Below are 14,655 nucleotides of genomic sequence, written 5' to 3' on the forward strand. Positions count from 1 at the left end.
TGGGCATCTGTTTCGACTGCTGTCCCAGTGACATGGACCCAGACAAGCAGTAGAGGTTGGATGGTTGGATGGACGTAGCCCTGTGGTAACACATGAGGGCCTCCTAGCTATATTGCCAAAGTCTATGTGACAGCACATTTGTGCCTTTTTTACTTTTGGATTAGTCTGAGGAAATATGTTATCCTTAGTCGATTTGCTCCAAACTAATCATCCCTCCTCAAGTAGTTGCTGTACAATAGAAATTGATCTAAACTTTGTGACAGTGGTGCCCAATGGAGTGGAAGTTGCTTGTTGCTATTTGAAGTCTGATTTTTTTTTAAAATTCCTTAAAAGTCTAGCAGTGTTGCCAGGTCTCGACTGACTCGAGCCGCTGTTAGAGGTGATTGTGAATTGACATTCAGGCGGACCACCTTTTCACAGATGCTCTGTCATATCAGGGAGTGAGCTTCTGGAATAGTCTTCCACTGTCAGTGAGGGAAAGTACAAGTCTACCCATCTTTAAGAGTCACTTAAAAGGGCGGCTGAGGGACACACAAACATGTGATCATGTTTAATGATCATGCTTTATATTGGACGGGAAAAAGAGTTAGTGTATTACAAAAAGGGAAACAACTGTTAGTGCAATGGGTGAACGCAATATCACGACAGTCAGGGCATGTACGATACTGGGGTTTGTGCAATATAATTGATGTGTTTCCGTTATTGTTATCTATACTGTCCTCTGTGTCCACTCCTTGTCATTGTTTGTTCTAGTATAATGTGATGACTGTTTTTGTCCTTGTCACATGACCTGTAAATAGTGTCTCTGTATGTTTTTACTAACTTGTGTTTAACACCAACCTGCCAGAGGGTCTGCAGATGGAAATTAGCCCAAGGCTATAATCTGGCATATTTACATTTGTTAAAATGTTCATTAATATGTATTGCCCCTCTTTCTAAAAATAAATAAATAAATAAAATAAAATAAATTCTGCTTTTTTGTTGTAGGAAAAAAAATGTAGTTACATGTGTATTATGAGTTCCGGTATTTTAATGTCAGTTTATATCTGTCCACTCTGGCATGGAGAAGTAATGATGCCCTAGGAAAAAATCCCCCGATGCAGTGTCTACTTCCTGAACCGAGAGACTGCTAAGTCAGCAAAAGCTGGTAATCGAGACTGTTGTGACATGTCTTGATTAACAGCTCTGAAAGAGTAAGGGAGGTTACACCATGTTTTAATAAATGTGGTTCTCTGCGTGAACCCATAACGTTGTGGGTTTAAAGTGTAACAGCATTCTTTCTGCAGTTCAGACTTTTTCATGTTTTCAGTTTTCTCTCAGCCAGCTGGTCCGATTTATCTCTACGGTTTGCTGTATCTTCTTTAAGGCCTTTTGCCCCCCAAGTTACGCAACAGATCTGTAAAGTATCATCTTTTATCTGCTCCAAATATGAAAATCTATACTGTAGTCTGCATTTAAGTTATTTCAGCAATGCCCACTATAAAGACCAAAGATCCATGGGTAAAATGCTAATGTTTTCCATGCGTCGGTGTAAGCAAACACAGCCAGCAGCAGTTCCTGTGCCCCTGCAGTCTTTACTGTCGTCAGCCTCCCATTCATACCGCTGGACAGCTTTTCAGTGTAACAGAGAACAGATGGAGAGCCTGATGATTTTCTCAAACCTCTAGATACACTAGAAAGCATAAGCCTGACGAAACTGTGTTGGTTGATGGTAATTCATTTATTAAGACAGACACTATAATAGAAGCTGGTACAAGTTAATACAATTCCCCTGCACAACAGTTGCAGTGTCTCAGTACTGAGTAATTCCCTTGCTATGGCTTTCAGTACTCTGGTGTATTGTATTAAACCACATGTAATTAAAGTATGAAACTAGAGCCACAACATTATATTTACAGTCATTAGCAACAAAATGAGGTTAGTAAAACAGGCCTAATGCATTTGCTATACAGAGTGCAATTTTGTCTCTCCAAGGCAAAGTGTACCAAACTGTTCATACACATCTGAAGTGCAGTTTCATAACCACAGGAAAACATGCAGAGTGCTTGATCAGAATTACCACCACATCAAAATGGGCCGAATGCATTTAAAACTCACTGGTTACCATTTGGTAACTAATTCTTTCATACTCATACAGTATGAAAACTAAACTGAAATAAGCCAGGCTAAGTCCAGTCTTTGTGCTAAGCTATGCAAACGACAGTTTTACAGGTACAGATGTCTAAGATTTCCATAAGGAGATGAGCATGCACCGCTCTGCTGATAAAAAGCAGTCTAAGGATTAAAATTCATTGTAAAATTGAAGGCTGGATCTTAAACGCATGTGGTTGCGTAAGAAAGTTAGATTGTGCTAAAACAAATCATATGATTGCATTGCTTTGGGCATGTCGCTACAGGTACTTAGAAGACTAGTGTGCCAGAGGCTTGATCCTTTTTTTGCCGTAGATAATTGTATTCTGTGTATCACTGTAAGTTACCTGATCAGGCTTGTTGATAATTTTATGCTTCTGAAAATCAAATGAACACTAAACCATAAACCAAAACACTGCATGTATATAGTACATGAGATTCACCATTTTCATAAATGTGTTCAAATGATGTCATTGGTTAAAAAATACACATGGGGAAAATGGAAAAACATCTGGGAATGTGGAGTTAGAAGGTAGGCATATTCAGTTATTTGCTACTAGCATAACATGTACTGTAAGCACCAGGATTAAAAAGGATGAATTAAAAAAATTAATTCAATTCAATTCAATGTTATTTATATAGCGCCAAATCACAACAAAAGTCGCCTCAAGGTGCTTCATAGATACAGAGAAAAACCCAACAATCATATGACCCCCTATGAACAGCACTTTGGCGACAGTGGGAAGGAAAAACTCCCTTTTAACAGGAAGAAACCTCCGGCAGAACCAGGCTCAGGGAGGGGCGGGGCCATCTGCTGCGACCGGTTGGGGTGAGAGAAGGAAGACAGGATAAAAGACATGCTGTGGAAGAGAGACAGAGATTAATAACAGATATGATTCAATACAGAGAGGTCTGTTAATACATAGTGAGCGAGAAAGGTGACTGGAAAGGAAAAACTCAATGCATCATGGGAATCCCCCGGCAGCCTACGTCTATTGCAGCATAACTAAGGGAGGATTCAGGGTCACCTGGTCCAGCCCTAACTATATGCTTTAGCAAAAAGGAAAGTTTGAAGCCTAATCTTAAAAGTAGAGATTGTGTCTGTCTCCTGAATCCAAACTGGAAGCTGGTTCCACAGAAGAGGGGCCTGAAAACTGAAGGCTCTGCCTCCCATTCTACTTTTAAATACTCTAGGAACAACAAGTAGGCCTGTAGAGCGAGAGCGAAGTGCTCTAATAGGGTGATATGGTACTACAAGGTCATTAAGATAAGATGGGGCCTGATTATTTAAGACCTTGTATGCGAGGAGCAAATTAGACACCACCTGTGGCTCTGCTCCATTACTTCTTAAGCTGTTCAGCATTCCACTCTTAGAACAGTGTTTTATTGAATAAACTGACCTAACAGCTCAGTGATAGCACTTTATAATCACCATCGTCATTATTAAATGGTGAACTGATAGCTCATTTAGCTTTAGTTAATAGTTTTGACTGTTAACAGTTTCAGTGGATGATTTAAAAGAACAAATACTTTACCTAAATAATATTTATAGATGTTCTTATGTTTTTAAGTATGCAAAAAGGCAGGTGGGATGCTAGACTCCAAACCTAGAGATGGTGGTCTGTGTCCTGCTTTTTCTTTCTTTTTTTTCCCCCATATTCATTTTGCTATTTGCTTGAGTTTATCTTCAGTTGATCAAAGGTCCTACAAACCTTTGATATTAAATCTCTGGACACCTGAATGAGCAAACGGTGCGTTAATTAAAAGAAAACAAAAAACTATTAGATCGTAAATGGTTACAGAAAATTAAATTGTAACGGAAGTATGTATTTCACTTTAGTAAAGTAATGGCAGTTAACTCACTTTTGGTGAAAAGTTACCTTGAAGTTGGTTTTATCTATTGTAAGTTTAAGATCCTGTAATATTAGACATCATGAGAATGAGCTTAAGTTTGCTAATCAACAATAAAAGCTTTATTACAAAATTAGAGTTTGTGTTAATGATCACAAAGTCAGAATGTAGTATGTAACGTGTGTATGATATATAACTCGGGGATTAAAGTAGTTTGGTAAGAGCCAGAACTATCCATAGGTTGTGTTCATGATTCCACAGCGCTGATGATGTCGATTCACTGACTGAACACACAGTAGCTTTATACTGTCTCAGGATGGGAAATTCGACATGATGGCTTGTGTAACATCTGCTTGTATCTTGTTAAATTCTAATGATTAAATCCACAAAGAGCAGCAGCGCCGATCAGCTGATCACAACCTGTGCAGAAAAGCTGCTTCTCACAATAGAAATCATTATTGTGACCCCATGCTGCACCACCACTCATTTTTCACACCTTCAGATTGGTGGTAGTGGTGCACAGTCACCACTCACCCTCCTACAGTGTAGTCAGAAGCAAACAGAGCGGATTTTCTCTGGTCAAACTAAGTGGATTAGATGTACAATTATGCATAAAATTGTTATTCCTTGTATTGATACTATTTCGATTATGACATGAGGTTTAATCAGTTTGGCAAAAATAAGCTTTTCAGTTTAACTTGAGTGAAGAAGTTGAATCGGTAGTTTCAACTTTTAGCTGAATGTTTTTTAATGCAAGTGTCTGATTCTGCTAGAAGAGGCACACGTGTGTGCTTTTCCCACTTCTGTTATCAGTTTACAGCTGACAGTTTAATTTACTGTCAATCTATAATTTACCAACAGTGGCTATTTTCAGTGTCACTTCAGGTGATGTTCATTTGAAATCTCTTCATTTTTCATTTTAGTCGCAAATCAGTTGCAATATAAACCGTTTATAAATCGCCTCAAGTTTTGACAGTAAACTTTATCAAATTGATTTTGACATGGCGACAGTCAAGTATTTTTTTTTTTAGCAAAGGCCTTAATCATTTAGTGATGTGAAATGTATCGAAAAGCTTCACTTCAGTGATTTTGTGACTCGGATATTTAAGTCACCGTCCTGAGATTTTCAGTTTTGAGGTTGCTGACATGTGTTTGTCTCATTAAATCACTGAAAGGTTGGGGGGCCGATGGGGGTATGCATTAGAATGACTGTCACCATACTGAGTCATCTTAAAAGCACACGTTGCAGCAAGTCTAAACAAATTAGACGAGTCTCAGCGAGCCAAAGAGCAGCTCTGACTCACTGGTTGTATTAAAAGTCAAACTGCCAGCATGTACAGTAGAGATTTTGTACTACTGTAAGCTGCATCGCTCGTTGTATTTGAAAGTGATCTTTTATATTGCTCCATAATTTCAAATATAAAGCTTCATCTGATATTCTGCAAATGATTTATTTGGATTCACAGCGTGTTTTGATTTTACAACATCAAAAGTTCAAGGAAAAAAGACGGGAGGGGGCTAAACTTTTTGTTAAAAGACCTTTTAATTAGAATGTTTATCATTGTGGTTTAGTATTTTTACTTTGTTTATTTGTTCATGTTAATATGGCATGAATACTGTCTTATTCAGTCTGTTCTATACTAGTGTTAGAAAGGAAGCCAGCGTGAAGTGACTTAAACCTGCATTCCTTTAATGGCCACCAGGATCTTGTTACTTGTTGCAGTGTCTTCTGATGTTGTTGATCAGTTTATGGCAGCGGCCAAACTTGTGGCCACGTCACCCCTACTTGAGGCTCATACATTGACCTGAAGAAATAAAATGCAATTTGGCCCTTGAAGTTACTTTTCTTTTTTTTTTTTTTAGGAAGGATTTGTTTGTTGTTGAGTGTAATGTTAAAGTAAGTTCTTTAAAAAGCAACAAAATATTTAATATGGAGGCAACAAGCATGTGGGGAGCACAGACATGTGGAGGGATTGGCTGTGTTAGTTCAGTTAGAGAGTTCTTTGTAGAGAAAACAGTTTTCACTGTCAGTCAGAAACTAATGTGTACACTTAAGTCTGCATTTTTACTTTGGTAAATACGAACAAATTTACAGCAGAAGTGCTGCCACATGTGTGGCCAGAAAGAGACGACCAATTTGTTTATTTGGTAGTTCAATGAAAGGCTTCAGTTAGTTAAGAGTAGAGCCGGGCGATATGAGATTTTTTCATATCACGATATGTTTTTTTCATTTCAGGCGATAACGATATATATCACGATATAAGCCAAATAACTATATTTGTAAGATTTAAATGTGCCATTGCTCACAAGTAAAATGTGAAATAATCAGCAGCTTGTTTTGATTTAAATATTTATTTCCCATAATAAGTTCAACAGGGTAGATGTACTTAAGAAACATGAGACTTTTTCAGATAAATAAAGGCAAATATTGCAAACTACACAAAAGGCAGCCGCTAAAGCGTTTAAGTTTCAAAACAGAACAAAAAAAACAGACTAAATTGTCAATTCCACTTAGAAGCAAAATATTAATTCTAAAAATAAATCTTAGTTTGTTTTACAGAAGAACAGACAAAATTGACTAACTTTTGTCAATATCAAATAAACTGAGAACTAAAAGGAAACTCTCAATCTCTCCTTGTTGTATAGCTTAGCTTTTCAAACAGTTTTAACAGTTACTTTAGTCTGACAAAAGCCGAATGACGAATTAGCGCTTTCAGTCAGAGATTGAGCATGCACCGGTTTATTGTATTTCCAGACTTGCTTTCGGCACAATTTACAGTGCGCGCTACTCTGTTTGACTTGAAATAGCCGAAATACCTTCACACTACGTAACTTCTGTGGCTCTTCCGCTCGACAATCTCTCCGGCATTGGAACCATCATATGTTTTCTCTTCGGTAACCTTCGGTCACGCTCTCGGTTGATTTTTCTCTAGTCGGCACACTCATTTCCTCCATTACCGGGCGGCACGGCGGCTGGCTGCTTCCTAAACAAATACACATGTGCGGCTTGGCACTTGTGCTGTACGTAACAAGTCACGTGACGTGACGCTGCGGCTGTGATTGGTTCGGCTCTGCACTACTTAATTTGGATTGGCTGTTCTTTCTTTTCTTTTTTTTTTTAAGAGGACAAGAGCGGTGAGGTCTATCGCAATAGTTTAATTTTTCTATCGAGAAAAAGTTATTTCGCAATACATATCGTTATCGTCCTATCGCCCAGCTCCAAGTTAAGAGTGAGGGGGAAATTGTGTTTGCATTTGCAGTTTGCAGTTATTTTTGGGCAGCACGGTGGCACGGTGGTTAGCACTGTTGCCGCACAGCAAGAAGGTCCTGAGTTCAATTCCAACATCAGGCCGGGGTCTTTCTGTGTGGAGTTTGCATGTTCTCCCCGTGTCTGCGTGGGTTCCCTCCGGGTACTCCGGCTTCCTCCCACCGTCCAAAGACATGCAGCTTGTGGGGATAGGTTAATTGGATAATCCAAATTGTCACTAGGTGTGAATGTGCGAGTGAATGTGAGTGCAAATGATTGTATGTCCCTGTGTGTTGGCCCTGTGACAGACTGGCGACCTGTCCAGGGTGTACCCTGCCTCTCGCCCTATGACAGCTGGGATAGGCTCCAGCGCCCCCCGCGACCCTGAAAAGGATAAGTGGAAGCGAATGGATGGATGGATTTGCAGTTTTGTCTTCTTAGACAATATTTGAAATTTAAAAAACAAACAAAACACTAAATTTTCTGAAATATTTGTGTGTTTTCTTTGTTTATTTTTTTGTACTACTTGAACAGCAAAGCGCCCTGAAATGAGATGACAGTGCCAGCAGTGGCCCACAGCTCATTTAAGCCAGAGACCCCTGGTTTATGGTCTCATCCACTTGTTTTGGGTCAAACTGATCACTAAATCAGATTTAGTAATTCTAAGATTAAGAAAATAGAATTATGCAGGATATTCTCATCAGCTAATGAGTTCTGATTAACGAGCGTGATTGACATGCAGAGTGACACAATTTTCTTCTTTGTGGTTTTAGTCAAAGATAACACGTTTCCTGATGAGTCAGAGAGCAGCTTCTGTATAAATCAGATTGATTTGATTACCATGAAGCCGATGTACCAGGATGTTTAAGTCAAATGCCGCTATTGAATCTTTCCTGGCTCTTATCGCTCAGTGTGATCGGTATTACCACATGATGAGACTCATAAGGGAGAAAAATATCTGGCTTGCAGTTTAACACTCCGGTCTGCTTCTGCTTCTACTAACATTTTATCTCAGTCTTGTGAAAAGAAATCCTCCTGCTCTCTGAACCTTTACATCTCTCCTTTTGTTAAAGTCTCAGCATTCAGGTCTTTAGTGCGGAGACAACGACCTTGAAAGTCTGTGAAACAGAATGAAGTCTAGATAGTCTGCCTTTAGTAGCAGCTGCAGTGTGTTGAAAGTAGCTTGTCTCTTCCCTTTCATTAATCTCTTGATAGAAGCCTCTGGTGTTTCTTAGGCTTCTAAAACACATTTTGTTAACTTGTTTTTCCTTAATCAATATTAGTTCACACACAGAGTTGTAATATTTTAAGCTTTTACAGTTACAAAAAACAGTACCTAAACAGTTGGGCCATAACTTTGATAGGCAGCAGCCGACAGTTTGTTTACTTTCAGGATCAGCATTCTTTTGTAGTGAGATTTTAGTTTTAATAGAACACCAAGGTTTAAAATAAATGTTAATATGAGCTCTATGGTGTATTCAATGCATTTGTGATGATGATGTTAATTAATGGTCAGTCATTAAACTTGGTATTTACTCAGTGCTTTTTCCACTGTGCACTGTGTGCACCCTGCAGCGGCAATATCTGCTTTTCATTTACCATTTGCCTTTCAGCGCAGTGCTCCATGCTGAGTGAGACCAGCAGTGTTTTACATACTATAATCTGAACACAAATAATATGTTGTCCTGCTGCTCAGGTTGACCTGAAGAAAGGAGAAATGGAGAGGAGGACCTATTAGTTGCTGTGTCATGTGCACATTTGCAATGCAAAGCATGCAGAAGTCACTACTTCATTTAGGTGAAAAGTAGGGCTGCACGATTAATCGTTAGAAAATCGCGATCTCGATTCATACTTATGTGCGATCTCATTTCCAAATGACAACGATTTAAAAAAAACAAACAAAATAAACAAAAAAAAAAGACAACGACGATTGTACCGCATTTTGATCCGGGACGTAATCTGCATGAAAACAAGCGCTCACTCTTCCTGCTCAACAAATGACAAGGGCGGAGCCTTATACCACGTGATACAGAAGCTGGCTTCTAAAATTAGCAGGGAAAAAACAACGGAGAGCACGTCAGGGATGACGAGAAAGTGACAGGAGAAAATCTGTCCCGGTCAACCACCCAAACATCAATAACGGGAACCTTATACAGCGCTTCCCTATACCCGTCGAACTCCCGCAGGTACAAAGAAATTACGGAGGCTATTACTTATCACCTGACCAAAGATATGGCTCCATCAACACTCTGCAAAACGAGGGATTTAGGAAAATGATCAACACCCTAGACAAACGCTACACCAGTGGTTCTTAACCTGGGTTCGATCGAACCCTAGGGGTTCGGTGAGTTGGTCTCAGGGGTTCGGCAGAGCCTCCGCCATGACATGCACGGCTCATCACCAGTAAAAACATATCTATGTCTTGAATTTGGAAAAAAAAAAATCACATTTTATTTTTCACTAAAGAGGGGTTCAGTGGATGCGCATATGAAACTGGTGGGGTTCGGTACCTCCAACAAGGTTAAGAACCACTGCGCTACACAGTGCCGTCCCGCAACTATTTTTCTATTGTTGCACTACCTGCTCTATACACGCAGTGTCGAGCAACGGTGGAGACGGAATTTCAAGCACTACAACATTTTGCGGCAACGTCAAAATGTGAGACATTGTTGTTTTTATGTTTATTTATTGTTTTTATGTTCAGTCTCAACTGTTACGAAGTTGATGTGCAGTTAATAAGCGCAATAAATATTTATACTGGAAAAGAAAATCGTGAGAGAATCGTGATCTCAATTCTAAGCCAAAAAATCGTGATTCTCATTTTATGCAAAATCGTGCAGCCCTAGTGAAAAGTAACATCTGCTTGCAGTAGTCCTCCATGTGTCAGGGAAACCTGAATGGATCATTTAAAAGAAAAAAAAAGTTGTTTGTTCCAGAGAACCAGAGAAGAAGATTGGTGCTGTTCTCATGCCTGTGTGATAAATGTATTAGTCCAGACAGGAGATGGTTAGCTTAAATGGAAAAGGGGCGCTAACACAGTTGTATCCAGAGGTGACAACAGCCACCTGTTGACACTTCTCACTAATTAGCATGCCACACTTTAGCTTCTCTGTGTTATTTTCATAAAAAGGGAAGTTAAAAATGACAACTTGTGTGTTATACAGGGTTAAGAGCTTGGACTGGTTACATCAGTCCAAACTATTGAAGCTAATATAATGCCATTAGCACCCAGTGTTCTTTGGTCTTTGTTAAAACACTGTCAGCTATCACACCTGCAGGGTAAGCTAGACATGCAGTGCTAGTTTATTTTATGAGCAGAGTTCACGTTGTGCATACTGAGCATTTAACAGCATGTTCCCTCTACCAGTTTGTCCTTGTAGGAGCAGCAAGGTGTCCTTTATCTAAATGCTTTATCGAGCAATTTCAAAACCAAAACAATCCCAAACAGATTCCTTTTCGTAGTATTAACATTTTGATAAATCTTCAGCAAATCTGGAACTTTGGATTCTTTGGACCCAGAGCGAGACTAGTTGGGGATTCCTTGGCAACCTCAACTCACTAGGGAAGAAAGTGTATTTCCCCCTGCAGTTTGCAAGTGGTTACTACAGGTTGCTGTCTGTCGCTGGGTGATATCAGTGACAACAGAGTTGCTCCACAGAAATTCTCCTTGTGATTGCTAGCAGATTACCTCACTTATAGCTTGCATAGAAGATGATTGTTTGCAAACATTTGCTAACTAACCACAGAGCGGTTGTGAAACTAGGAAAAAATGTGATGCTGACCTGAAATGGAGTTCGTTTACCTTCAAAGTAAAAGCTGCACCTTTTGAAACATGTTTTTTCAGTAGAAAGGACTGTGTGCGGCAACCAATGCATTTGCAGGGCGGTCTTTAATGCACCAACACATGCCTTCTTACAACCAATTTCATCTAGTAAGAGCTAGGAAGCAACTTGCCAGTTGGTTGGAATTGGATTTTTCCTAAAAGACTGTCAGTTACAGCGATAGGCCTGCATGATTTAGAATAGTTTGTATTCAGGTTTATATTGATTAACCACTGAGTGAAATGTTTTTTTATTTTTAAGATTATTCTTTTGGCTTTTTATGGATAGAGACAGTGTATCTAGGCAGGAAAGTGTCCCATCATACAGCATATGGTAAATGGCCTGTATTTATATAGCGCTTTACTTAGTCCCTATGGACCCCAAAGCACTTTACACTACATTCAGTCATCCATCCATTCACACACACATTCACACACTGGTGATGGCAGCTACACTGTAGCCACAGCCACCCTGGGGCGCACTGACAGAGGCGAGGCTGCCGGACACTGGCGCCACCTCTGACCACCACCAGTAGGCAACGGGTGAAGTGTCTTGCCCAAGGACACAACGACCGAGACTGTCCAAGCCGGGGCTCGAACCGGCAACCTTCCGATTACAAGACAAACTGCCAACTCTTGAGCCACGATCGTAGCATATGGTCACCTGCTCACTCACTGAGCTACACCGGCGCGCTGAGTAAAATAATTTTGCTGAAGTTTTGCTGCAGCTTCTTCCTAAAGTTGATGTTAAACATAATAGATTATTATCTCTATGACAATGTACTGAAGTAAATGTGTATCTGATGGTAAAATACAGCTTATTGTTTTGGCTTGTGGACTTTAACATCCTGTGAGTCAGAAAATGAATTTCTGTTTGGACTGTGAAATGGAGAAACCCTGCTGATAAACAGTACATTCACGGTCTGAGAATTCTTTCAGTTTCCTGTCGTTATTGGAGCTAAAGTGCATACATTTTTTGTGGTAAAAACTGCAAACACACACTGGGAGAAGTTCATGAATTTAGGTTTAAAAAGAACAAGTTCATAAGGCTCACGTTCACGGTCTGGGAAATCGTTAAGAAGATTAACAGAACCACTGGTTTCACTGCTCGCTCTTGAGCAATGTTAAGACTATCTGAAGTGGAGAGGGACATTTTACAGCCACACACACATGCGCAAGCACACACTTAGCCATGCAGACTGGCGTGGCAAGGTATGAAGAGTGGTTAGATGCTGGCAGCTGTGTTTATCTTGGTTCGATCTGTGGGTGGGCCTTCAGCCGTGTGGGAGCACCATAACTGCATTGTCAGAGTTGCGTATCTGCGAATGTTTACTTAGCGTTCTCCCCGGATGTCCTCTGGGCTAATCAGATATTGTTCTTCAGCTGCAAGTAAACGAGTCATCTGTCTTTGACACATCACGCTAAAGGTTTTAATATTTACACATAATCGGAAATGGTGCCCACTTTGTACATGTTTCTTAACCTCCACTGCTACTAATGCAGGTGGACTGCACTCTGCTTTCCCGTCAGTGCAGTGTGTGCACTAGTGTTGGCTCATCTAAAATAGACGCGGACTGATTTATCAATCGGCAGATATTATTGGCCGATAGGCTTTAATCTTAAAGTAAAAAATGTGGGATGAAAAGTCAAAATGACAAGTTGAACATTATCCACAGTATTAATGCACATTTACCTTACAAAATAAAGTCCTGTTGGCGTTAGATAAATAAAACTGAATTGAATGCAGTTTGCCCATATACCCATTATGATTGTGAATATTATGGTAATTTGGAGTTTTTAAATATCCGGTTCAAAGAAATTATTAAAAGCCCCAAATTATCCTGACATTTATTCTCATACTGATTGAATTTGAGTTTGATTATTAAGGAAAGTGATCAACACAATGCCAGATTACTTTCGCTGGATATATCATGTGCAGGTTAAATTCAAACATCAGATATAAAACAAACAAAGAAACAAAACTTTCTTCCGTTAGGTAGCTAACCAACTGGTCACCTTTGAAGTTATAGATTTAATATTATTGCAGGCCAGCACAACATGTTCTCCTGCCCCCCAATTTGTAGCAATGAGCAGATGTTCACAAGATGTTTACTAAGAGTTTTAACTTAAGGAAACTAGTTGGTGTGATTAAATTCTGTGGGTTGTGGACAGTGTTGGGGAGTAACGGAATACATGTACCGCCGTTACGTATTTAAAATACAAAATATGAGTAACTGTATTCCGTTACAGTTACCGTTTTAAAAGGTGGTATTTAGAATACAGTTACTTTGTTGAAATAAATGGATTACACGGCGGTACTTTCCTGTTTCATATTGTGGCGGGTCAGGACTGTTTGGGTTTTGTTTGACAGCTACGTTCTGTTGTTCCAGGTGGCAGCGTTACGGTTGCCATGGTTACAGGGTGACGCTCTCTCTCTGCGTGTTTCCTGGGTGAGAGAGCGCTTTTTTGTTGTTGTTGTGCTAAGCTAAGAGGCAGAATGCTACAGGTATAGCTCTAAAGAATGTAGCATCATAGGCAGTGTAGTCCGTGCTGCAGGGAGAATGGACTGCCATACACGTTATGTGTCTGTGAGCGAGGGAGGGAGAAAAAGGAAAAGTACGAGCTGTCATCGAGCAAAAACGGAGCTGGAAGCATGTAAATATAATAATAACCACTGCAGCCAAGAAGAGTGCCTGACGAGCCCAGTTGTAAGTAAGCTATTAAGACTCGACTGTACACCGTGTTCGTGTTTTCCTCCAGAAACAATAAGTTCTGTTGGAGCAGCCTTTCAACGCCTCTCTCTGTCTCTCGCAAGCAAAGTTGATCCAGACAACAAAGTAAAGCTAGTTTTCGGCTACGAGCCCGACACAGAACCCACCGTATTAGCCAGAGGTCCCTTTACTACGGTTCGGAGCCGCGGACCTTCAGTAACAGTAATAAATCACAGCAATAGTACATTCATGTAGTTGTAAACAGCATGATAATATATTAAGTAATCCAAAGTATTCAGAATACGTTACTCTCATTGAGTAACGTAACGGAATACGTTACAGAATACATTTTGGGGCATGTATTCTGTATTCTGTAATGGAATACATTTTAAAAGTAACCTTCCCAACACTGGTTGTGGAGGTGGGATTCCAGCTTGTGCAGTTTAGACAAGGTGTTAGCTTTGTGGGTCTTTCAGTGAGATGTAGGTATGTAAACTAAACCGCTCTTTTCTTGTGTCCACAGGTATCCAATCAGACATTTAATTCCAGTTGGCCTGACCTCCCAGAGTGTTTTCAGCTCTCTGTTCTCTCATGGGTGCAGTGCATCTATCTGTGGGCCGTCAGCCCAATCTACATCTTCTGTCTCAAGAAGAACAAGAAAGGATACATCATGATGTCACTTTTGAACAGGTTCAAGACGGTGAGAGAGCATTTCATACACTCATCACTTTAGTTTATTATAGTTCAGTGTATGGTAATGTCACATAGTACACATTATTGCGTTTAAAACTAGTTGGGAGGTACTGCAATATGTGAGATTTTGCAAGATAATTCATGTCTATAAAATAAAAACCTGAGGGTCCAATACTGAACCATGTTAGATTCAACATTTATCT

At 39.8% G+C, this 14,655-nt stretch overlaps 1 protein-coding gene across 3 annotated transcripts in view; it reads left to right on the forward strand.

Moving 5' to 3' along the window:
* Positions 1-14,655, forward strand: part of abcc3 (ATP-binding cassette, sub-family C (CFTR/MRP), member 3) — a 68,553-nt gene that overhangs the window by 9,050 nt on the left and 44,848 nt on the right. For all 3 annotated transcript variants that reach the window (XM_087845273.1, XM_087845272.1, XM_087845274.1), the window contains exon 2: positions 14,283-14,459. In XM_087845273.1, the coding sequence (XP_087701399.1) occupies positions 14,283-14,459 (177 nt within the window). The remainder of the gene's footprint in view (positions 1-14,282; positions 14,460-14,655) is intronic.

The sequence above is a fragment of the Neolamprologus brichardi genome, chromosome 8 (assembly GCF_056152115.1).
Source record: "Neolamprologus brichardi isolate AB-2024 chromosome 8, ASM5615211v1, whole genome shotgun sequence".
Lineage (NCBI taxonomy): Eukaryota > Metazoa > Chordata > Actinopteri > Cichliformes > Cichlidae > Neolamprologus > Neolamprologus brichardi.